At 37.5% G+C, this 26,414-nt stretch overlaps 1 protein-coding gene across 5 annotated transcripts in view; it reads left to right on the forward strand.

Annotated features, from left to right (window-relative positions):
* The window catches only part of PHTF2 (putative homeodomain transcription factor 2), a 72,048-nt gene that overhangs the window by 37,156 nt on the left and 8,478 nt on the right, over window positions 1-26,414 (forward strand). For 3 of the 5 annotated variants that reach the window (XM_054217603.1, XM_054217608.1, XM_054217626.1), the window contains exons 6-15: window positions 2,981-3,146; window positions 3,837-4,001; window positions 8,677-8,878; window positions 9,703-9,861; window positions 13,841-14,059; window positions 16,362-16,490; window positions 19,843-20,115; window positions 21,159-21,290; window positions 23,747-23,833; window positions 24,859-25,014. In XM_054217603.1, coding sequence (XP_054073578.1) covers window positions 2,981-3,146; window positions 3,837-4,001; window positions 8,677-8,878; window positions 9,703-9,861; window positions 13,841-14,059; window positions 16,362-16,490; window positions 19,843-20,115; window positions 21,159-21,290; window positions 23,747-23,833; window positions 24,859-25,014 — 1,688 coding nt within the window. Of the gene's footprint in view, window positions 1-2,980; window positions 3,147-3,836; window positions 4,002-8,676; window positions 8,879-9,702; window positions 9,862-13,840; window positions 14,060-16,361; window positions 16,491-19,842; window positions 20,122-21,158; window positions 21,291-23,746; window positions 23,834-24,858; window positions 25,015-26,414 lie in introns of those variants that run through there. The other 2 variants (XM_054217616.1, XM_054217633.1) reach the window with 2 other exon arrangements.

A 26,414-nucleotide genomic window follows, 5' to 3' on the forward strand; every position in this document is an offset into this window, starting at 1 on the left:
CTGTAGATTTATGAACTGCAGTACTTGGAATTATTGCTTTGAAATGGATTAGCTTTAGCAGGATACTTGGTAACATTTATATGAGTCTACAGAAAAGAATTCTTTCCTTGGCTGTGGATTTAAACTCCAGATTTTATTTGCTTTGGTTTCCTTTAGTATAAAGTATGATTAGCAAAACGCGTGATAAGAGAACTACAGAGAAATGGTTTTTTTGTCCAAGGTCACGGAGCAGGCAGATGAATTAGGGTAGAAGTAAAACCTTTTTCTTCTGACTCATCCATTTAGTTTATAGCATTACCTCATTGTTACTTTAAAAATGTTTCTATATTTTAATAGGACAAGGAAGTGTGAAATTATAGTGTCTATCTCTATTGTGTATTTCTTAAGTATTAAAGAAGAAACTTCAATAGTGGTATGATAATTGTTTCTTGTGGTGAGATACATATATATGAATGTATGCATTTTTAAACTTGGTAATACAAATATTTCAAAGGTTTAAATGCTATCAAAATAAATGCCTGTTGGTCTTTGAGATGTACAGTTGCTTTCTTTGATACAGCTTGTTGCTCTCTGATATAATTTCATTTGTGTCTGTTTTGCAAAGTCAGCCATTGTACTTTAGAAAAGTACAAGTCCAAATACTATAAATAAGTAAAGAAATAATTAAAAGTGGTGTGAGAAATTCTGTTCAGAGACCTAGCTGTTGGTAGGAGCAACTCTAGGATAATCTGAACTACAGCATATTGACACACTATGCAGAAAGATGTTCTTGGATTTCCCTCCCATCCTACTGAAAAGATCAGGAAATTGGTAATATATTCTTAAATCTGCGTGAAACTTCATGGTGGGAATCTGCAATCTACAGACTTGTATCTTCTGGAAGAAGATGATTCTTCTAGATCACTCTGTTTTGATAAATGTTTTTTAAGTAGCAGAAGAAATCTTGTAGTGAAGTTTGAAATTATTTTGTGGAGACACACTGCTGCAAATCATTTTGCATGGATCTGTGGCGCTCTGTGTTCTCGAAAGTATATGCTTATCCAAATTGTATGGTAGGAGTCAAAATTGGCTACTTATTTACACTTTATAAAGCTAATTGTACATGTGAGAAACTCAGATAAGCTCATTTAGGAAGAGGTAAGATTATCTGTACCTTTTACTATCTGTACCTCTTTTTGTCTGTTTTTTAATAAGTTGGATTTCTGATCGATGCATGCTGTCTTTCTGGGAAACCTCATATGGCAAGAACTTAGGACACATATAGTAATAAAAGATACCCTATGTGTTCTACGTAAGACTTCTGTGCTTTGATTTAGGAAAAAGACTGATGGGAAATTAGAATTAGATTACCACAATCAAAAATAATTCCATTGTTTTGTACATTCATTGGCTTTCTAATACTGGTAACCTTGCTAAAGATTGTTTCATGAAAAACATATCTAATCTCTCCAGGTGTGTGCTGTGTTAGGCGTGGATTCATGTGATATATCTTAGGTGTTTGAATGGGGCACATAAATTTGCATGTGGCTGTATTTTTTTTAATCAATTTTAGGAGAGAACTGGTGAAAGCTGTTGAACTTGTACCGTGTATTTCTTGTGCTAGGAGTAGGTCTAAGTTACGAGACTTTCACTTCTTACTGGTACAAGAACAAAACCAAGTTCTCATGGTTGTTATGTGCAGATGTTAGGTACAGAGAATTATTCCTGTTCTTTCCCAAATTGTTTCTTGGAGTTTCTGGTTTTTGTTTTTTGTTTTGTTTTGTTTTGTTTTTTCTTGGGAGCTCCTCTCAGCTGAGTTACAGAACATAGTTACAGAACACAGCAGTTCAAGCCATAGAAGCAGAGCAACAAGAATGTACAATAAGCAGGGAAAAGAGAGCGATTGCCTCTTCCGTCTGCCCTGTGCCTGTTGAATATCTTTAGGTTGACCTGAAGCCTGTAAAGACATTTCCGAGTTATAGCAGTGGTTGGGCTCTGGGTACAGGAGCAAGAAGAGCTGTGTGGGTATTGGCTACATATGGAAAGCTGGTTATAGGGTTACAAAATTAACAGTTAACTGTGGAATTGGAAGTTGCCCCTTTTCCAACCGCAAGTGCTAGTTGGAGTCCTGGTCACTTCAGCTGGACTACCTCATGGTTTACACGGTTTGTCTTTGATCTTTCCTCATTACTAGAAAATACACACACAAGTATATATGAAATGCATACAGGGTTGCACTTAAGCCTGTCTGTCTATCCATATGATCAGTTTTGTCCTTTGACTGGAATATGGAGTTTATATTCCCTAGTAGAAAGCATTTTAAAGAGTTTATAGTCTCAAGTCTATTGGTCCTTACAGCGTTGAAATAGATATGTGGTTCCACAGAGTCACAGGCTAGTTGAGGTTGGCAGGGAGCTCTGGAGATCATCTGGTCAGAACGACTGCTCAAAGCAGGGTCAGCTGGAACAGGTTGCTCAAGGCCATATGTTCAGTCAGGGTTTGAATATCTCCAAGGATGGAGAGACTTCAACCTCTCTGGACAATCTGCTCCAGGTTTGATGACTCCTACACTCACCTAATTTGTTGAATTGTGCTGCAGCTTTATAGTTGATACAGAATTAAATTGATTTGGGCTGCTTTAAGGATGGCATTTACTTTTTGTTTTTATCTCCTACTGAAGTTTCACTGTAATTTAATGTTGTTTCATGACAGATCTAACTTACAAATGGTTCCCCCCTCCCACCCTTACTTCATTCTGCTGCCTTTTTTTGAGCAATAGCTATAATATCACAAGTGTAAAAGAAGAGATGGATATTAAGATAGTAGGTAACTGTTTAAATCTTTATTACTGCCTATTTCATTGCAATTATAATTCCTCCTCAGAATTACATGGGTTGGTTTAAAGTCTGACTGCTTCTCTTTTTAACAAAAACCATTTAGTCAGCTGGCCATTTCAGACATTTCAAATATTGAACTCAACTTAATTTCCCTTCTTTTCCAGTTGCTGCTGTAGTGTTATTCTATACAGCCCAAAGCCCACATAACATACCTCTGACTGAAGTAATTGGGCCAATATGGCTAATGTTGCTACTTGGAACTGTGCATTGTCAGATTGTTTCTACACGAACTCCTAAGCCACCTCCCAGCACAGGGGGTAAAAGAAGAAGGTATAGTCTGTGTTAAAGTGTTTGTCATTTAGGATTGTTAAACTATTCTAAAGAATGTGCATGAAAAAAATGTGGGGGTTTAGAGTCTCTGCTTTGCAAGAAATGAGAAACTGGTGCTCTGTTTTTATCTGAATCTTTAAAATGGGTGCTTAATTTGTGCTCTTTAAATTTTATGCATTGAGTAATTTATGCGTTGTTTAAATTGAATCTGACATTTTACCTCAAAACAGTTTGTATCTGAATAGTGGTGGAGTGTCAGTATTTATGTTAGTATTTATGAAAACTTAGTTTTAGAACTCCGTGCAATACTGACTGATGATCTCTGTGGGAAACATACATTAAAGAAGATGCTATTGGAAGTGTAGAACTTAAGTCTTCCAGCACTTCACTGAATATGGTTTGCTACAGTGAATTGTCCCATTAAAATGGGAAAACCTGCAGTAGTGAATTTTGCAGGTCTAAGCCTCTGATGATGAAATTAAATGTATTTTGGGTTTAAGTATTATGATAATGAGTAAATGTTATGCTTTGTTTTATTAAATGGAGTTTATTAAATTGACATGATAAAACTTTAGCAAAACATTTTGAAATCTTGCTTGGTTTTGCATGCTTAAACTGCTGAACACATTAATAGAACCAGTAGATTGCACTTATAAAGCTACCTTCCAATTTTAATCTCTTCTGATGAAGGAAATTAAGGAAAGCAGCACATTTGGAAGTACATAGGGAAGGAGATGGCTCTAGTACCACAGATAACACACAGGAGGGAACAGTGCAGAGCTACGGTACAAGCACCTCTTGCAGTATTGGCGCTGTCTTCAGAGATATCTGGCATGCTGCTTTCTTTTTATCAGGGTTTGTATTTATTCAAGGCTACATATGTGTTAGAGATGCACTATCCCTTTTCTAAAGTAAACATTGACCTAATGATTAAGCTTTTGTTGATCCAGGTTTTGTTCTTAATGGTGAATTCATCTCACTATTTGAACATGTACTCATGTGTTGTTTCTTGGCTTTTGCAAGTGCTGATGCAATAATTTTGAAAAGATATGGAATTAACATTTAATTAAATTATATTTTGATGTAGGAGCGCTCTGTGTGGGCTGTCGGGAATGAACTCAGTTTCTCAATTTTAATCCAATGAGAAAATTTGATTCTTTAATTTTACTTTATTACATTAGCTGCTTATTACTCTGAGAGAATGCTTATTGAACTTCAACGCTGTCATCAAATCACACCCTTTTTCTGAAGGAAAAGCCTTCAGGATGCAAATAGGCACAGCTTTTAGCTTATAAATGAACATTGAAGATACATTTTTGAAAGATTGGAAGAAACATCTAACCCTGTTACATTCAAGAGCTGTTTTGCAAATGATGGATCTGCTAATGCAGTGCTCTGAGCAATTAAGAAGTTTTTTAAAAAAACATTCTGTAGCAGTCTGCATTCAAGATATTCTATACATGCAGCATTGTGAGCACTATGTATCAGCATTTATTAACAAGAGAAAATTGCTCATAAAAAAGTATGGAAGTGAGAAAAGGGATACTGCAAATTATTACATTGATGTTTTGTTGTGCATGCTGCATCTTAAATTATGGCAATGCTAACATGTCTGTCATACTTGTGATACGTGCTCTTAACCACTGGTAAAGCTTATGTATGTTCTGGGAATATCTAGTTGAAACTCTGGAGAAGTTTTAGAAACGTTTAAAAATATTGCAAGAGGAGAATTCATGTGACTTTTTCCTTTGTATATTAAGCTAGCTTTGACAAACTGTGAGTCATATTAATAGACACGACTGCTGTTCTTTGCATCTGTATGCATTACTTTCTGGTATGTTTGGAGTGTAATCTTGTAAACCTTTGAATATTTTCCATTCGTTGAAGATACTGATCTGCAATAAGAAGAGGGGCATTGCAAGAGTCTTTTCTTTCTTTTTTTTTTTTTTTTTTTTTCCCCCCCTTCCCTCGTATTGGGCTCAGAGTGTTTTCAGTCGAGGAGGGCTGTGTGGGACTTGCTCTAAGGACTTGTAGGTAGTGTGTGTGTATATATATATATAGAGAGAGATGTTAAGCCTCAATGATGACTACTAGTATATATAGTATCTTCAAAGGATAAAGAGCACAGAGTGACTGAGCATGCTGTAAGTAGCCCTTAGTCATTTGTTACCCCTTCAATTGCAGAGGCACAGTTGTTTGTATGTCTGGAGCCATACAAACGATATCAGGAACTTGTCCAGGTGAAAAATGACCTTCTTTCCCAGGAGATCATGCAGATCAGTAGTTTTTTTCATGGTAATACAAACAGTTTTGTCATCACAGTGGGATGGCAGAGTGGGGCTGGAAGTGAGCACTGCGTGGAATTCATTGACTACGTTACTCGGTCTTGTTGCTGAAGAAAATCTTATGAAACCTCAGTGCAAGGAAGCTGTACAGTGACATCTGTCCTGTTTCTTAGGACATGTTTTGAAGCTCTTTAGAAAATGCATTAGAATGTCTCATTAGTGTTTACGTACAACAGTTTTTCTTATATATTAAGCTTTGAGATTTCTGCATTTTCTGAGAGTTTTAAATATAGGTCTTAAACACATGGTTTCAAAATTAACCTCAGAAATTATGTTCTTTGCTTTAGGGCAGGACCATGAGTACCTAGACCATTTGCCTACACTCAGGTCATTGGTAATCTGGAACTGTATTCAGTAAATATCCTTTGGAATGGCAGAACTCGGTCTGACTAATAAAATATAATTCTAAACTTTAATCCAGCACAGGGGCAATTTAAAAAATACTAATTACTAATTTCACTGGAAAGGAAGGCAATATCCAATTAGGCAATTTATTCAGAATGTAGTACTGATTTGGGACTTTGCTCTGTGTGTGTGTCCTTACTCCAATTATGGAAATCTTACAGTTGTAGCTTCTTCAAAAGTTTTGCAGCATGGACAGGGAGGAGAGGGGTTTTTTTTATCAACCCCAATGAAATCGCATGGGACTAGTATACTCAACAGTGAAAATCTACAGTCTTCTAGAAACTTGATTTAAATCTTCCTTAATATTTTCTCTAGCTAATGCATGAATAAGTCTGAAAGTCACATTCTTGACTTAGCTTTTTCATATATTCAAGCTTTTTAAGACCTTGGATTTATTAATGGTGTTGTCCTGTCTTGCTCCTAAATACTTTTAAATCTAGCATAAAATTTTAAAAGCTGATTAATGAGGTGTATATGCAGTAATTGTAGGAAAATATACATTTATGTCAACTAGGGAAGTATTGTTCATGTTTGTTGTTTTTTCTTTTAACACAGTATAGTGCATGAAAGTCTAACTTTAAGCCTAAATTTATGCTTTTCTGGCTTGAGGCTTACACTTAAATTTAGGCATTCTTACAAAAAATAACTTTGGTTTCTACATTAGAAACGAATGAAGGACTTCAGTCAAGTTACCTGTTTCGCAAAATGAGCGTTAGTTTATATCAGACTAGTGTTTGTCCTACAGTTTTAGCACTTAAAAACATTGCTTGAGTATTGAAGTCCTATCTGAACAAATCATACATACATACTTCTTTCTTTCTCTTATCTATTCCTACTCAACTGTCTGAGGCTACTTCTTCCTAGTAGCTTTAAAGTTTCATGTGAAATGTATAAAAACTTCTCAAATCCAACTTGGAAGAGTTGTCCTGTTACTCCACTCATACAGCTTAGTAACTTCTGGAGTAAGTCTCTCTGACTTGGATGGATGGATGGGTGTGATGAGAACTGCATTCCCTTTTGCACTGTTAAAAAGGAATTTTTACAAAGTGGCAAAAGTATATTTAATGCATTAAAAATTGGCCTCAATAACGATCATCTTAATGGACGTAGAAAATTAAAACTCTGTATGTCAACTAGCACATTGGTGATCTGCAAACAGGAGACTTACTAACTGCTTCTTCACCACAAAACACATGCTAAAGCATCTTGTTTTCTCTTGACCTTTGTACACTTATAATAAAAATTAATCCACAAAAGTATATAATAACTACAGAAAATATTTCTGCTGGTTTTGTACTTATTTAGAAATAAAGTTGACCAAGAATTTTGGGAATAGGTCAGGGAATAGTAGGTGAGTTTTAGAGCTTCCTACAAGAGAAGTGCAGCAGCAGTTACTTTAGTTTAAAAAAAATATATAAATTGCTATTAGCTTTTTTCCAGGAAGGAGTGAGAGAAAGTAGAATGAGATTAAAGATGGGAAAGGAGGATGAAATACCTTTGTAACATTGTCTCTTCATTATTTTGTCTGCATTCCAACAGATGAATTGTTCCTTTTTGCATTTTTCCGTTTTATCCAGCTCTCCCTAGCCATTTTTTTTGTGTTCAGGTCTCCCCTGTATAGGTGGAATACCTTATCTTGGGAGGAATGTGAGGTGACTATCCCAATTCTCCCAATTTATTTGATGTACATGTTGAAGAGGAATTTAATCTATGTAATCCAAGCTCTCGCAGAGTGCCTCAGTCCTTAAAGACAAAGGCAATGCATGTTCCTTCATAGGAGGACAAGATCAACTGAACAGATTCTTGATAGTTTTATGACCTATGTTCAGCTTTTAATAAAAATTTCAAAAATTGGGAAACTTGATTTCTAACACTTTTCTTATTTTCTCACAAGTGTTCTGGGAATCCAACAAACAAAATCTAATAAATGCAAGATATTCATTGCTTTTCTGATTTTTTTTTCCTGTGTCATTTACTTTGAGAATACAGAAGCTTAAGTGCAGACTTAAAGTAGTCTCTATCAATAAGATAGCAAGCTGCTATTCCTTTTCATTCCTTCATCGATTGCACTTTCTAATTTGGAAGTGTAATCATCCAAATGCCTGCTTGAGAAAGCCTCTTTCTGTCATTAGCTATTCTTGCTGCTACATCTATTGACTAGATGAGGGCCTGGACCTCTAGAGAATGTTATGGAAGACTATTCATCAATATTAGTAGTCTTAAGAATAATACTGAAGCATAATTCATAAATTTATTTTTTAATTTAAAAACAGGCTTAATTAGTGTGTTCGTAAGATAACAACAACAAAAAATATCTGTCTACAGAGTACTAAACAGCATGTTTGTTTGCAGCTTCAGGAAATGGCGTACTTGCTTTGAATTATAATACTTAAAGAAACTTGTAGCATACCTCTTTTTTTGTTAAGATAGACTAGAGAAGTTTCTCATTTACATTTGAGGCTTGTGATTCTTCTATTGACAAAGTTGCTGTGAAGTTTTGGTTTTAAAACATAGGTTTCCTTTTCTTCCTTTTCTTTCAGTAGCTAATGATATAATTTTCTTTCAGACACTGACAGTTTCTTTTGTAACAATTTTAGGAGAGGATAATGGGTAATGTTTAGAAGACGAAATAGTTATAAATACTGCATCGAATGTTAATATTATTAGTTTGGGGTCATCTTAGTAAAACTAACATGGGTTGAGAGGGATAAGCAGGATTTAGACTGGGGAAAAAATTGAGAAAATCATTAATTTAATACTTATATTTGTTTCAAATATAGATCTAAGAAAGCAAAAAATTCAATAGATAAATCCACTGAGACTGATAATGGCTACGTGTCCCTTGATGGAAAAAAGACAGGTAAAAGCAGCGAAGAATGTATGCAGGCCCATGAACGTCGCTGTGAAGTGATTAAGCCAGAAGAGTCAGGGTGGAGCACTGCAACAGTGAGAGATGCCTTCAGCAATCACAGTCATCACAAAGTAAGTGTGCTTTGTTGCTTTCCAAGCAGGATTGTCAAATGATATGTCAGGTGTATTTTTACGTTATATTCCTAGTCTTTCTTTTTTCTTGGAAGAGGATCCTTACTGACATCTAGACATTCTTTGTCATTCTGTATCTCAGTGCACAAATTTGTGTGCTGTCTTTTATCTGTGTTTTTCCACACCAGCTGAACACACAGTACCTTTTCCTGCCTCTTTGATACTCTGGGTACAGGTCTGTCTCTGCTAAAATGGAACAAATTTTGGATTACTGACAATTTGTAATTTTGAGGTCATTCTGAGCATTTGCCTGTGAATTATCTTCCTTTTCCTTTATTTTTTTTATTTTATTTTATTGATCTCTGTAGGAGATGAGGAAAGCATGATTTCCGTCTCAGTGAAGTAGGCAGGAAGCATAAGAAGTGGTCATGAAAGAAAGCAGAACTTCTAATTTGGCTGGGTCTGATTATCTCCTGGATATTCTATTTTCATCTTGCTGTTCTATGGAATAGCTTTTCCAGAATGTTTTTCCTGACTCTCTTATCATTGGCATTTGAACATATATTGACTGCCATGTCAGGACTGTTCTTTAGTATAATATGAAATGGCCCTTCCTCATCTGAGAAGTGTTTATTTTGATATTACAATTTCTGTTTTATAATTCCTGCTGTACCACTTAATTTTGACAACTGGAAATGCATTAATATCTGATTTAACTGAGCATAGATAATAATGTTGCAGAAAGAAATTTGATTCCAGTAGTTTATAACAAGACCTAGTAAGTATGAGTGTATGTCTTACTAATACTATATTTCTTGCACTAGGATACTCACAGAACTGTGACAAATCTGTCAGATGAAGTTTCTAGTGAGGAAGGGCCTGAAACTGGATATTCTTTACGTCGCAATGTAGAACGCACTTCTAGTGATTGTACACTTCGAAACAGGAAATCTCACCATTATAAGAAACACTATCCTCTGGAGGTATGTTCTTTTCCATTGCTGCTTCTCTGTAAGTTTTTAAAACATCTTGATTTCTTATTGAATAGATAAATTTTTCTCAAACGTTTTTCTCCTATATTGGATTTTAGGAATCTGTTAATTGGAAGTCATGCTGGTGGTGGACAGGGATTTTAATTTATTTTTTTTAATTTTAATTACAGCATTTTGAATTAAGATGTTTTTATTTAATTTGAGTTTCATTCTATTTTTCAGTTTGTTGTAAGGAGCCTAAAATATATTCTGTAGATCTTGCATTAGGTTATGGGCAACTCTGTTGCTGTCTTTTTACACCAGTTATCTCCTCTGGAAACTTGATTTGTTACAAAACCAGTAGTAATTGTCAATATGCAAATTTTCATCATTCTAGTGCTGCTGTTTCTCTCTGACACTGTCCCCCACAGCATTCTCCTGGAGAAGCTGGTGAATCATGGCATAGACAAGTGTACTCTTCGCTGGGTTAAAAACTGGCTGGATGGCCGTGCCCAGAGAGTTGTGATTAATGGGGTAAAATCCTCTTGGCGGCCGGTCACCAGTGGTGTCCCTCAGGGCTCAGTTTTGGGGCCAGTTTAGTTTAATATCTTTATCAATGATCTGGATGAGGGGATTGAGTGCACCCTCAGTAAGTTTGCAGATGACACCAAACTAGATGGGAGTGTTGATCTGCTTGAGGGTAGGAAGGTTCTACAGAGGGACCTGGACAGGCTGGATTGATGGGCCAAGGCCAACTGTATGGGGTCTAATAAGGCCAAGTGCCGGGTCCTGCATTTTGGTCACAACAACCCCAAGCAACGCTACAGGCTTGGGGAAGAGTGGCTGGAAAGCTGCCCGGCAGAAAAGGACCTGGGGGTGCTGGTGGAGCCAGCTTAACAGGAGCCAGCAGTGTGGCCAGGTGGCCAAGAAGGCCAACAGCATCCTGGCTTGTATCAGGAATAGCGTGGCCAGCAGGAGCAGGGAAGTGATGGTGCCTCTGTACTCGGCGCTGGTGAGGCCTCACCTTGAGTGCTGTGTTCAGTTCTGGGCCCCTTTGTACAAGAGGGACATTGAAGTGCTGGAGCGTGTCCAGAGGAGAGCTACCAGGCTGGTGAGGGGTCTGGAGACCAGGTCATATGAGGAGAGGCTGAGGGAGCTGGGCATGTTTAGCTTGGAGAAGAGGAGGCTGAGGGGAGACCTCATTGCCCTCTACAGCTACCTGAAAGGAGGTTGGAGAGAGGGGGGTGTTGGCCTCTTCTCCCAAGTGAATAATGACAGGACCAGAGGAAATGGTCTGAAGTTGCGGCAGGGGAGGTTTAGATTAGATATTAGGAGGAATTACTTTACTGACAGAGTGGTCAGGCACGGGAACAGCCTGCCCAGGGAGGTGGTTGAGTCACCATCCCTAGAGGTGTTTAAGAAACGTCTAGATGTGGCACTTCAGGGCATGCTCTAGTGGCAGAGATTGTAGGGTTTTTTGGGGGTTTTTTGTGTGTGTGTGTATGGTTTGGTTTTTTTTTTTTTGGCTAATGGTATGCACCCGAGCAGATGCACGGAACATTGTTTTTTAAAGGCTGTATTGCCATTTTTTCTCAAGGACTATGAGAAAATAGTGTAAAGAGTTATTTCAGCTCTGACAAAAGTCCACTTACAGATGGGTTTAGTAGGCAGAGCCTCCTGAGTAAGCTTTCTACTCGATATAAAAAATGTCTCCTTGGAAGGGTTCAGAAATTGCTTTCTCTGATAACAGTTGCAAAGCCTTGAACTTGATGCTTTACATAAAAACATCATTAGATAATCTTTTCGTCTATTCTTTTATTTATCACATACTTTGGTTAAAAAGATCCAGAAGGCTAATTGATTTGAGCATTTAATGCCTTATGCATGTTTGGTTTAGGTCTGAACCTGTCGACTGAACAGGTCGATACATGGAACTGTTTATTTCATAAGACAGAAGATGTCTCTTGACTGTATACTTGTGCAGCTGGTAGTGCTTGACAAGAGGAAGCAAAAAGAAATTATTACAGTCAGGTTTTTTTCAGCTTAAATATATTTTCTCTTGCATAGAGTGCTGCAGAGCTAGGGAAGACTGTGTAGATATATTCAGAAACTGAAGAGACTAAATTTGCTCTGTGTGTAGCTTTGGCAGTAATATTTTCATTTGTTCCCCGTTTACTTATCTGGCTGATGCCATGAAAGAGGAGGCCTTTGTTGCTACCAACTTACCCCCCCTACATGATTACAAAGGAAAGGAAACAATAGTTTTCAAATCTGTGAAAGCTTTCTTTGTGTTTTAAAAAAAAATAAAATAGTGAAGTCAGTGGATATACTCTCAACTTCTGTCCTACATTTTCTTTTATCTTCATGTTTACTTGTCTACTTAATTGTTGTTTGAGCAAGCTTTTTTAATATTCTTACTTTATTAACTTCAGGACTCAACGATACCCAGTACTGACTGCCTTCTATAAATATTTTTTTTTTTTATTTTAAGAAAAACATAGTTCAGACTCTTTCTGTGTTGATGTTATCCTTCACTTTGTAAAAGAATGGGAAAGAGTTTAGACCAAATTTTTCTAAACATTTCTTTACAAAGTTCCTTACGTAAAATACATTAAGCATGATTTTCAGGAAGAACAAAGAACATTTCTTCAGATAGCAATGCATTACAAATCATATTAAATTAGTAGGTCTGCTGAAATATTGCATGGTTATTTTTTTCAGTGTAAAAAATTGTGTATATTCTCGACCGAAACTAGTAGAAATAAATGTTGTGTTAAGAGCGAACGGAAATTGCAGAGGATGGCACTGAGTAGGATGGTACTTCTTTTAAGACTACCTATCTGTCTTGCAGGAAATGGATTCTGCTTACTGTAGAAATTAGTTTTGTTCCGAAGACAATGTTAGATTGTTTCATATGTATGCATGGGAAGATTTGAATGTCCCAACCTTAATACTTTTCTTTCATTATCTAGGAGATATAGGTAAAATTTGAACATAATAGGGCATGCTTGTTTCTCAAGTACGGTTTGTATAAAATACTGAAAATTTTGTGTATGACTGTAGATTCCACATACACCTAGCAGTAGCTATGTATGCTCTTGCTTATTATCTCTACACCTGTGCAACCATCTTCAAACAAGCTTACTCTCTCTTTTGTCTTTGAGAAGGTATGTTGGTAGTAACAATGGGACAGTGTGATTTGTAGGGGACTTTGAGTGTCAATTCCTCCTTTATCACAGGCTTTTACATTTAGAAAAGTGCTTCTGGAACATACCAAGCTTTCTTTTAAAACTGGTTAAAGTGTGTCCACACTACTTGCTTGAAAGGCTATTTGAGTGCCTCGCGTCTTGGATGACTAGAAATATCTGTCCCTTCTTTCTCCAGGGCCCTGCCCTTTCTAGAGACGTTAATAAGTAGCTAAAGTACTTCAGCTCAAACAGCTAGAGGCAGAAAATCAAAATGCCAAATTAAAATAAAATACTTCGTGAATGATGCTTTTCCCACTGTCACATTTCTGTATTACAATTTTAGTCTGGTGTATATGGCTTTAAGCCTCACACACTCGTGTCTTTCACGTTTTCACTAAAATAATGAAACTATAAAGTGTTTTAGAAGAGGCTTAATTTATAGCTTATAAAATCAGAAGTTTGAGACATAATTGCTGTTAAAGTCTAAATTATTGAGTTCTAAAAATCTGTAAAATAGTTATTTCCTTTTAATAGTCAATATGATTAGATTCTTCACTATGTGACCCCCTCTCCACAAAGCAGGGACCATGGACTGTTACTTGTTTGTACAGTGTCTAAAAATGTGCAACTTTTTAGACATTCCTTCAATAAACATGTAATTCTTTCTGGTGAAATAGGTAATGGACTGGAACATAAAAAACAGATAAACATGGATTCACTAATTTGAACTTTAGAACTGTTCTGTCAGGGAACAATGTAGAATGAAAAAGCTGCATTAACTCCAATGCATATTTTAATTTCAGGATACACCTAAATCAGGTACTAGCTGCAGTTCTCGGTGTTCAAGCTCCAGACAAGATTCTGAGAGTGCGAGGCCGGAATCAGAAACCGAAGATGTGCTGTGGGAGGACCTCTTGCACTGTGCAGAGTGCCACTCTTCCTGTACCAGTGAGTCAGATGTAGAGAGCCCTCAAGTGAATCCATGTGTGAAGAAAGAATACAGAGATGACCCATTTCATCAGGTTGGTATCCACCAATTTTGATTTTCTTTTTTTTTTTTTTTTACACTACACACAAATTCAGTTTTATCAGCTTTATCATATGTCAGGAGGCCTGGAAGAAAGAACTCTATATTAAACGAAAGTAACAAAGCCAAAGTGATTTGATAGAATTAAAACAAGGAAAATTTGATTTCTGCAACTCAGTTATTAATTTGTCAAATGAAGAGGATATGACAATATACTGAAATAGCCGATAGAATATTTGAGTGTTTAAATCTTAGTTCTAGGTTAGGACAAGTACTGATTGATTTAAGTTTCCTCTGTGGTAGATGGTTCTCTGTGTGGTGTTTTTTTTTCTCTAGTGGAATTACTTTTTTGTGAGCACATATCAGACATCTTTCTGTTTGCTTATACATAAATGTATACATAAAAAACAAACAGAAAGGTAACATACATAGTATCTAATGTTATATATGTATATATAATGTGTATATATGATGCTACATGTGTATTATATATGTCTAAATTCTATTTATATATAACATTTTTATTTTTACCTTAAAGCAAATAATTTTATTTCACTTCTTTAATGCTAATCTGTAGCAATGTATTCAGTCATTTCAGTCAGTTCTGCAAATTTTAGTATTTGTTGGGCAACACTTTAGTTGAGCCTGCCTTAGGTTAATGTTGGACAGAATCCATTGTTAATACTGGATCATTAACAATCCAAGTATTAGTCTTTGATAAAATTCATACAGATGTCACAGTGACAGTTATATTTGTGGTACAAGTTTTATCTTTAAATTGTGTGTTAATTGCATTGCTACTTTGAACTACTTAAGTAGAGATAGAGAGAATGTGAAACATTCTTCTGGGTAAACATGTCATATGTGTTGGCAGTGCATCATCACTACTACGGAATGCCATGCAAGAGATGATGTTAATATTAGCTAAGGAAGAGAATTTCAAAAGACAGGCATTTCACTCACTCATAACTAGAGTGTTTGTTGATTTTTAAACACCACCCCCACCCCCCCAAAAAAACCCCCACAAACCTCAGAGATAGCGATTTGGATTTCATGCAGTCTTCGCTTTTTAATTTATTTTTAGTTCTTCTTGCATGCATTCCATACAAACACTAAAACCAAAGCCTCACAACAGGAAGCTGAATTGCAGCATATGCATTGACTTTGTTTTCCTGCAGTTGAGTGTTTTTCTGTTTGATTGTAGATTGTGAATTTTTGAGATTCAGCTCCTGGTGTTGATACTCCCTCTAGAGGGAGACCTTGGAAATCTGTGATTAGGAAAGTCCTGCAACTAATATTTGCATTGTTTTAATAATATAAATAATTTTTTTCATCCAATGGGAAAAAAAAGGAGATAATTGAGTACTTAGCAGAATACAAAGGTTTCAGATAAATACTGATAAAGCAAGGAAAAAAATAAAAAGCTTTACTTTTAATCAGTGATAAATTAAATCTTAAAAATAACCTCATGCCCTGTCCCCTGCCCCCACCACTTCCAATAGTTTGGTGCACGTAGTGCTGGCTGATGAGGCAGAGTTGAGAGCAATTTTAATCACCTGAATGGGAGTGAGACGGGTCTGAGAGAAGTCAGGAAATGACTGCAGCAGAACTTGTTGTCTCAGCGTTTTTCCAGATCCTTCAGTTCTCACTTGGCTGGCTGTTTAGGGTAAAGGTGCCTCAGCCATAAGTGCGTTCAGTAAATTAGTCTGGGATTGCTTGGCTCTTGGAGGAGCGTGTATTAATTAGACTCCTACCACTTTCTCCGAGTCTTGCCAGATACAGTTAGCATGGGGGGGATTTATCTATAACAAGGATTGTGAAGTACACATGTATCATTAAAAGCAAATAATAAAATTGTTTGCCTTAGGCTTAACCTGTGAAGAGTACTTTTCAGAATGCTACGGGAAAAAAATAATAATCAGAAAAATAAAATACACCATTAAACGTAGCAAAATTAAATATGGTTTATAAGTAGACCTTTGTTTTCATACCTCTATCTTCTTTGGTATGTTTGAGATAAAAAGAAGCCAATTAATCCTCAACCATAATAACTCAACGCTATTAGAAAATTAAGTATGTGGAGGGAGAGATCTCTGTACTCACAGCTATTTCTTGGAAAAGTAGATCATTTTGAGGAATATGGTTAACATATAGTAACATATATTAGAGGTAAATGCTATATAACCATATTCGTGTCAGTCTAAAGCATTTTTTGTCAGGATATTTCTGACAAAGGCATATTGACAGGACAATAGATTTTTTTTTGTCTGATGAAATATATTCCTTGTCTTCCCCAGAGTCATTTGCCTTGGATCCACAGTTTGAATCCAGGACTAGAAAAAATAAGTGCAATTGTATGGGAGGGTAATGACTGCAAGAAGGCAGATATGTCTGTGCTTGAAATCAGTGGTATGATAATGAACAGAGTGAGTACTCTTTTTACTTTATGCAAATAATGTATTTAGGAGTCTAAGCACTACCAAATATAAGCTTGTTCTATTTTGGTGGGGGTTTGTTTGTTTGTTTAAAGTATCTGTTATTGACATTATTGTTCCATGTCTTACATCACTCTGATCTACTTGTTACTATCAGATAAAAGAGCTACCAAATCTTAAGGGTTGGGGCAATAAAATGTGTTTGCATTGTTAGGTGCTTACAAACATAGCCAACCTCTGTTTTATTGTTCCAAAGGGATATGTGCTGTGAATATTCTTATGAAACTCCTTGATTGCAATGAACAACTAATATGTTGGGTTAGGAATATACAGAGCTGAGTATTTGGATGGTAAAGTTCAGATTGGAAAAGAAAGCTTTTCTCTTTAGTAAACAAACATCTAAGAGGATGTGTGGGATGTCTCACTAGTCCTCCCTTCTTTTTCCTAGTACTCCTCTTGAGGAAACAGTTGTAAAAGCATTTAATTGATATCAAACGTAGGCATTTTTTAGAGTTGAACATAAAATCCTAGCTCAATAAAACTATCACTAATTCTGACAAGTTGATACTTACCATCTACAACTTGTTAAAAAGCAATGTATTCACACACTTAGTTCATATCTCTGTACCTGACTCAGCGACAATACAGTTTTGGGTGCAATCCATGGTAGAAGGAAACTTAACAAAGCCATAGCCAGCACAACAGAACTCCAGTCCTTCTGCACTTTGATTCCTATAAAAAAAAATACAACCTAAAAGCAAAACACAAATAGGAGCTACATACAGGATGTAAGCAACACAGTCTGATTGGCGCATTTTGCTAATTCAGCGTTGAATTAATTTTTAATACAGGAATGTGCACTGGAGTCTTTTAACTGCAATTTTACATTGTTGGGTTTTTAAATGATTTGTCCTATTTGGTTCCTGTGCATTAAGTGCTCTGTGAGGACTTCCTTTTCATAGAATCATAGGGTTGGAAAGGACCTCTGGAGATCATCTAGTCCAACCCCCCTGCCAGAGCAGGGTCACCTAGAGCAGGTTGCACAGGAACGCATCCAGTTTTGAATATCTCCAGAGACGGAGACTCCACCACCTCTCTGGGCAGCCTGTTCCAGTGCTCTGCCACCCTCAAAGTAAAGAAGTTCCTCCTCATGTCTAGGTGGAACTTCCTCTGCTCAAGTTTGTGCCTATTACCTCTTGTCCTGTCCCCGGGCACCACTGAGAAGAGCCTGGCCCCATCCTCCTGACACCCACCCTTTAAGTATTTATAAGCATTGATAAGGTCCCCCCTCAGCCGTCTTTTTTCCAGACTGCAGAGACCCAAATCCCTCAGCCTTTCTTCATAAGAGAGGTGTTCCAGTCCCCTAATCGTCTTGGTAGCTCTCTGCTGCACCCTCTCCAGCAGTTCCCTGTCCTTCTTGAACCGGGGAGCCCAGAACTGGACACAGTACTCCAGGTGTGGCCTCACCAAGGCAGAGCAGAGGGGGAGGATGACCTCCCTCGACCTGCTGGCCACACTCTTCTTGATGCACCCCAGGATGCCATTGGCCTTCTTGGCCACAAGGGCACATTGCTGGTTCATGGTCATCCTGTTGTCCACCAGGACTCCGAGGTCTCTTTCCACCGAGCTTCTCTCCAGCAGGTCAGCCCCCAACCTGTACTGGTGCATGGGGTTATTCCTCCCCAGGTGCAGCACCCTACACTTGCCCTTGTTGAATTTCATAAGGTTCCTCTCTGCCCAACTCTCCAGCCTGTCCAGGTCTCTCTGTATGGTGGCACCGCCTTCTGCTGTGTCAGCCACCCCCCCCCAGCTTTGTGTCATTAGCAAACTTGCTGAGGGTGCACTCTATCCCCTCGTCCAGGTCATTGATGAATATATTGAAGAGGACTGGACCCAGTACTGACCCCTGGGGAACACCACTTGTCACTGACCTCCAACTAGACTGTGCCCCTAATCACTACCCTCTGAGCTCTGTCTTTCAACCAGTTATCTATCCACCTTACCGTCCTTTCATCAAGCCCACTCTTCCTAAGCTTGCCTGTGAGGATGCTGTGGGAGACTGTGTCGAACGCCTTGCTTAAGTCAAAGTACACCACATCTACCGCCCTCCCCTCATCTATCCATCCAGTCATGCCATTGTAGAAGGCTATCAGATTAGTCAGACATGATTTCCCCTTGGTGAATCCATGTTGAGTACTTCTGATAGCTTTCTTTACCTCCACATGCCTTGAGATGACGCCCAGAATGAGCTGTTCCATCACCTTTCCAGGGATGGAGGTGAGGCTGACCGGCCTGTAGTTCCCTGGCTCCTCCTTCTTGCCCTTTTTGAAGACTGGAGTGACATTGGCTTTCCTCCAGTCCTCAGGCACCTTGTCTGTTCTCCAGGACCTTTCAAAGATCATGGAGAGCGGCCCAGCAAGGACTTCCACCAGCTCCCTCAGCACTCTCGGGTGCATCCCATCGGGGCCCATGGACTTGTGAATATCTAATTGATCTAAATGATCCCTCACTCGATCCTCCTCGACCCAAGGGAAGTTTTCTTTTTTCCCCGTTACTTTCCCCAAGGCCTGGGACTCCCAAGGGCTGGGCCAAGCAGTAAAGACCAAAGCAAAGAAGGCATTCAGTAACTCCGCCGTCTCCGCATCCTCCGTCACCATGGCACCTGTTTCATTCAACAGTGGGCCCACAACTTCTCTGGTCTTCCTTTTGCATCCAATATACTTGTAGAAGCCCTTCCTGTTGAGCTTGACATCCCTGGCCAGGTTTAATTCCAGGGTGACCTTGGCTTTCCTTGTTTCATCCCTGCACGCTCTGGCAGCATTCTTGTAATCCTCCCAAGGGGTCAGTCCCTTCTTCCACTTATTGTAGACTTCCTTCTTCCACTTGAGCTTTTTCAGAAGCTCCTTGCTCAACCATGCAGGTCTCCTGCGTCCCTTGGCCGATTTCTTTCTCTTAGGGATGCACCGATCCTGAGCTTGGAGGAAGTGGTCTTTGAATATCCACCAGCTTTCTTGAGCCCCTTTGCCTTCCAGAGCCCTAGCCTGCGGGATCTCTCCAAGCAGTTTCTTGAAGAGGTCGAAATTAGCCCTCCTGAAATCCAAGGTTGTAATTTTACTTCTTGATGTTTTGTGCGTGGTACCCATGATCCTGAACTCTGTCATTTCATGATTATTTTTTCTTAATAGTAAATTGTGAAGATGCTTGGTTGAGGGTTTCATACAGCTTATCAGGTTATAAAGTGTTCTTTGTGATAGTAAGACAGTAACGTTAATAATTTATTTATTGACTTAATTCCAAATTAATTACAAAATTAAAAATACACCTTGTTTTCTTTTGGTTTTAGGTGAACAGCTATATACCAGGAATTGGTTATCAGATTTTTGGAAATGTCATATCTTTGATCTTGGGTTTAATGCCATTTGTCTTTCGACTTTGCCAAGCTAAAGATTTGGAACAACTAGCTACACATTCTGCCACTGAACTTTGTATGACGGCATTTGGGTCAAATGGAGACGTTCTGGTTCTCTCAATGGTTATTATAAGTTTTGTGGTCCGTGTGTCTCTAGTGTGGATTTTCTTTTTTCTGCTGTGTGTAGCAGAGAGGACATATAAACAGGTATGAACAGCAAACCAAGAGGCTTCACCCAAAGCAAAACAAGGTTTAAAGTTTGCATTTTTTTGACTTTGTGGATATTTTAAACTTGTTTTCTTCAGTGATTCATAGATGAATGATGACAAATACTTCAGTGGGCTTACAGTTTAGGAGATGACTCAGTCGCAATGGACTGAAGTCTCTGTACAGCCTCTGTAACTAAACCTTTTTTTCCTGGAGAAGGTTTGTGAGGGAAAACTTCTTAATCTTTTATTTCAGATTTCTGGCTCAATGTATTAACCCAGCTCTTAGTCATGTCCCAGTTTGTCTTAGTTTTCCCCAAGGAGAAGGAGTTTCAATAAAAGAAGTCTATAAACTTCCAGTTTGTTGTACCAGTGTGTTTCATTTAAAACCTTCAGTTTAATTCAAAACAGTTCAGTGCAGACCCTAGCCAAGAGCCCTGCCTGCTTTGCTGGTAGATCAGTCCCACAGCTGGAGACCGTAAGAGCTGCTATCTGAAGTAATACACCTGTTAATTTATTGCTTGTTATTGCAGTTTAAACTTTTAAGAGAGTATCAATATCCCTTACTAGGCTGCAGAGTATAGATTCTTACTGGTCTGCAAAAGAAAAATGTTTATAATTCCTTTTATGAAATTATAGCCAAAATATATGATTTAAAACAGTAGAATAGAATTAACCTGCTTGTAACAATCATTCCTGTTGCAGGGAACTTCGGGGATACGGGCACTCTCTAATTGAAATGATTGGCAGGTTTGATTTTTCTCCCAAATTTTAGCAGATCTGTTGTCTGAAATTTGAAGAAAGGAACTCAAAGTGTAGCTAAACTTTGTTTATCATTAGAATATGAAGACTTTTAAAACTTTTTAGTGTATCTCCTCAAGTAACATGCTATTCTTATTTCTGCACTATACTAATGTATTTTAATTTATGCTGATACATGGTACATTACCTTGACATATTAAGTGAAGCCTTTCCACCATTTTCTTTTTAATGCCCTTGAAAATCAATTCACAGTTAAAGTAATTTTTTTTTTCTCCTCTGCAGAGGCTACTTTTTGCCAAACTTTTTGGTCATCTAACATCTGCCAGAAGGGCAAGAAAATCGGAGGTTCCTCACTTCCGCTTGAAAAAAGTACAGAATATAAAAATGTGGCTTTCTCTCAGGTCCTATCTAAAGGTAAAATAATGTATGTTTTTGCTACCACTTTAATATAAAATATATGCTGTCAGTGACAGGCTGGTATTCTAGGCTGAATTTTTCCTCCTGTGCACTTACCCCGTTTGGTGCACGTGCCCTGTACATTTCGTTTTAGTGACGCTGGGCCAGCAGTGTCTGCGGGCAGCCAGATTGTGAAAGTAGATGTCTAGTTTTTACCTTGGAGTCAAGTGTGAACGTGTTCAGAGTTGGAGTCTTGTCTTACTAATGCTAGCAGAAAAGTCTCTCAGGTGAATATGTTGGGTAAAAAAGACCATTTGTAGTATAATACAGACAGTACCTTATTGTAAGAACCCCACCAGTTAGTGTCATTAACACAGAAGGAATTTATGTGCATATTTGTTCTGGGAGTGTATACATGCCAGGTGAAACTAGAAATTATGCCCAAGTATTATCTGTAAGAAATTCTGATCCCTAATCTCCTTGGTGATCTTTTCAAGCCAGAGCATTTTGATTGTTTGTGAAAGGATCTATCTTAACTCAGAGTTGGGTTTTGTTGGTTTTGGTTTTTTTCCTCAAGTTTTTTTCCATTTTTCTCTCTGCATTAGGTAGTTCAACTCAGATAAAGCTAGGTTTTTCCCTGTTTGGTTTCCATAGAACCAGTTTTTTGGTGAATAGCAACTGGCAATCTCTTGTTAGTGGTGGTAATCCCCTTATTTGCATCTATGCTTCTTTCCAACAGCAATTAAGAAAGATTAGATGAAATCTGCTATCAGTAGTTTTTAGAAGTAGGTAAAGGTTTATGAAAACATAAAGAAATTATGATGTGGAGACTGGGGAGTGTGGAAAGCAGGAACTGTAAGCAGGCAAAATTTTTATGTAAAGCATAATCTTAAATATGAAAGATGCATCATTTTAAGAGGAATTGAGGTGATTCATTTACAACATGCCTTGTGTTATGGAGGTATCTGTTGGGGAGGGTGTGAAAAATTTACGTTTGAGAGACTTTCTCCTTGTAGTCTATAATGTGCTGCTGGGTAGGAGGAAAGGAGGGGTAACATCATTTGGACAACAGAATGTAGTGTTGATGCTTTAAAGACTGTATATGGTAACATTGTTGTGGAGAGAGCGTCTTGCCTTCTTTCCTCACAACCACACCTATATATTCCACCATTTCTTGTGTCACCAGAAACATTTTTATAATTACGTGGCTAAGAAAAAAGCAATCGGTGGTCAGAGGCAGGTCATAGGGAACTGACCCAATTGAAAAATAACCGGTTAAGAACAGTGATTTTCACCTCCATCTGTTGCTTTGCTTGGTTCACTGGGCAGCTCTGTAATGCCTGTGCCAGCACAAGGAAAGGAATGGAGACAAGCAGCTAAGGAGCAGGGCTACCTTCTTGCACTGGCGCTGCTGGCATATACTGGCATAGCGATTGTCCAAAATACACTTGCGTATTACCCGTCTATCTATGTGTCCCCCTGGGAAGATGTGAACCGGGGTATATGCACATCTCTAGTCTCGCACAGGCAGACTGTGTACTTCTATACTTCAGTACAGAAGTAGTGTATGCATACCTGCAGTCGTAATTTACACTTCATTTTTTTTCAGTAGTTAAGCTTCCTATCTCTCCGAGTTCAAGGTTGTATCTTGAAGGCTTTATATATATACACACACACATATACAAATATATCTTATATATATATGCACACCTCCCATTCTTCTCATGTTTATACAATTAGTAGCATATCTGGAGAACAAAGTAGAGAAATAAATGTTATAACTTGTACATGTTTCAGTGTAGCACAGGATGTTTAATTCTTTAATTAAAAAAATGAGGAAAAAGCTCAGTAGGTAGAAACGTTTCATTGTACCAGTAAGCAAGAAAAAAATGGTTGAAAACAGTGAGGTTGCGCCTTTCAAGACAACTGTGTTTGTTCCCCGCTTTTCCTTCTTGTTCTGGAGGAGAGAATTATACTATTGAACCTACCATAATGGGACAGTGATTTACAGCTAAAATGTTCGTGCGTCAAAAAGAAGCAAATAATGGAAAATACCAGCCATGTGAAATCGTATCTTGATATCCTGTTGTGATGTGGTGTTCAAAAATCTTCCGTTAGCACTGGTTTGGTACTTGAGGTTAAAGCCTAGGCCATATCGAATTTTTTATGTCAGGGAATGCTGCCTAAATTAAAGTTACTTCACATCATGAAGGAGCTGACTGAACAAGTGGTGAATATTTTCTTTTATCATAGTTACCTTTAAGTGTTTGCATCCGAATTAATCTCACGTGCCTTTAGAGGTATTCAAATGTAGTGATATTATTAGGGTCTAATATGGTGTTTGGAACTCAGATTAACGAATTGCGAGTCACGATGAAACGTAGGTTCAAGGTGTGAATCTAACTGGATATGCTAAATATCAGTGCTGACTGGGTAGGGTTTCACTCACATATGTGCATATCCTTTATTTTCAGCGTCGAGGTCCTCAACGCTCAGTTGACGTGATAGTTTCATCTGCCTTCCTACTGACTATCTCAGTTGTGTTTATCTGTTGTGCACAGGTGAGGAAATCTTACGTGTATAGAAACACCCACGACTTAAATTTTATTTTTTAAAATAATTTTGAGTGCCTTTTGCATGGTGATACCTATTAAGTTAGAAGACCACAGTGAAAAATCAGTAACAGCTGTTACAGCTTTTCAGAAGATTAAGCTCCGTTTTGTATTGTTCGTTTTACCTACTTTAAAATAGTATTCTAGGAGAACTAAAGAAACTTATTGATAGCATAATTCCTAACATGATACTATTGTTGCTTTTTAAATCTGTGTCCTCTTCCATTTTCCATCCTGGATTTTGGAACACGCGGGTTTTTTTTCCAACATTTTACATCAAAACACACTTTTTGCAAAGACAGTTGAGATTGACCTTGGTTGATGATTTTTGTGAGAAACAAGATTGTTGGCTATATTGGCCTGCCCTCTAGTGGAATATCTTTTAGTAAGCAAGTCTGTGTTTAAAGACGATTTTTACTGCTTAAGATTTTTCCTTGAGCTTCTGTTTCAGAATACAGGGAAGCTTCTCAATGGCTTCTGGTTGTATTTTTTTCCCACTTTCTTCCCTAGTTAACGCTCATGTGTTTTCCTGGTAGCTAATTATAAATATTTTAATGAGGATGTATTTTAGCAGTAGCTGTGCTTGGATTCAATTTTCTGTATAATTCAGTACATTTTGAGAGTATATTTTGGTTTTTATCTCGTATAGTGTCTTTGCAAGTTTGAACACGAGTTTAAAATTGTCTTAGAGTGTATATTTTTTTTCTGTTGCTTTAGGGATAATGAAAAAAAGATGTATCTAAATTCCGATTGAGCCTTTCAGATCATATCTTTTCTCAAACCTCGTATCTTTGACACAGTGTTGATTTTAAATTATGATTGAAAAATCTTTTGTGCCTAGAAACAACCCATATATTTATTACTGGGAACTTTTTTCTTGGAATTGGGGAGATATGTAATTATTTTCTTACGTTGTAATGTAACTATTAGTTTGAATTAAATTTTAATTTAGCTTTTTTCTCTTTTGTTTTCAGCTGCTTCACATGCATGAGATCTTCCTTGATTGTCACTACAATTGGGAACTTGTAATTTGGTGCATTTCACTAACTCTTTTTCTCTTAAGATTTGTTACTCTTGGATCTGAAACCAGTAAAAAGTACAGCAATACCTCAATATTACTTACTGAGCAGGTGAGAATTTGTATAGACCTATATTTTTATATCTAAACAAGTAATTCATCTGGTAGGTCTCAGGCATGCATTTTAGATGTGTTAAAATAGTCTGGATCAGAGAGTTAATTATGGTGTAGTGAGACAACACAGTCCTCTGTTTCTGGATTGAAAATTGAGGGAAATGTTTGGGATAAGGATTGGAAGAAAATGCAGAGAGCAAGGTGAGAGAGACAGTGTGTCAAGCCTTTGTTTTGCTTTCATAGGTTTCTAAATTATGCTTTTCATGACAGTCAGTGTTTGAACATTTTAAGCCAGTATACACGTTGAAAGAAGCACTCTATGTCCCCAGGACTTAAAAATAAAAAATAAAATTCAGAAAGTACTATGTCATCCGACGCTTAGCTTTGTATTGAATCCAGCTTATCCTGTTAGAAGTCATTTCCCTCAAAAACGCCTGAGAGCTTTATGAAATGAAAACCAAAATAGAATTCACAATTGTTTCTCAGAAAATAAAAAGGAGACACGTCACCCTGGGTAGAACTCATTTTGGACTGGTTTCACATTCATATGCCAAAGCATATTTACAGTGTTCCTCAGGCAAACTCATGAAAGTCTGACATTTTGGCCTTTCATGAGAGGCCAAGCCCAAATAATTGACTGATACTCGCTTGATCTAAAAAAGCACATCTGAACTGGTGTCCTTGAAAATCGCACACCAGTGTTATTAGCTTAGTGAGAACAGAATGAAGGTTTAAAACCAAACCCCCCAAAAAATACAACAAAAAACCACAAAAGGCCAAACAAGCCTCAACCCCCAGATTCAATTTAAATCCTTCACTGATAAAATGAAATTGCAAATTCTGCTTTCTGTCAGCAAAGTTCCAGCTACTTCTGTGTGCTTTTTATTCAACCTATGAATTTCATGATTAGGAATCATGATGGGAAACTAAAAGAATAATCGTTTTACATCCAGGGATTTTTTGACTGGATGCTGTTTGCCTGTAATTTTTCAAGTCCTTCTGAAAGTGTTTTTAATTGGTCTTGTAAATTAAGTGCCTCAGTGGTTCCTTTGTGCATAAAATACATTGTGTGGTCTGATCAAAGGTGTTGTCTTGCCAATTTCAAGTCTCAGAATAGATATGGTAGATGGCTGTGCATATACACATTCAGGCTCCCCTCCTGATTCAAAGTTTGTTGTCAAATGTTGAATTTTTTTTTTTTTCATAAATGAATGAAATCATAGTAACTGTTAAAAGAGATTTGAACCTTCCTAGGGTTTATTACTTACCATTTTTTCAGAGTTGCTAAATAGAGCCTTTATTCTTAGTTTATTAGACTAAACACTTGAATTGTTGAAAACAGTAATTTTATATTTAAAGAATGGAATCTCTGCCTCTAAAAGCATAATTTACTTAAAA

This window comes from Rissa tridactyla, chromosome 1 (assembly GCF_028500815.1).
Source record: "Rissa tridactyla isolate bRisTri1 chromosome 1, bRisTri1.patW.cur.20221130, whole genome shotgun sequence".
Classification (NCBI taxonomy): domain Eukaryota; kingdom Metazoa; phylum Chordata; class Aves; order Charadriiformes; family Laridae; genus Rissa; species Rissa tridactyla.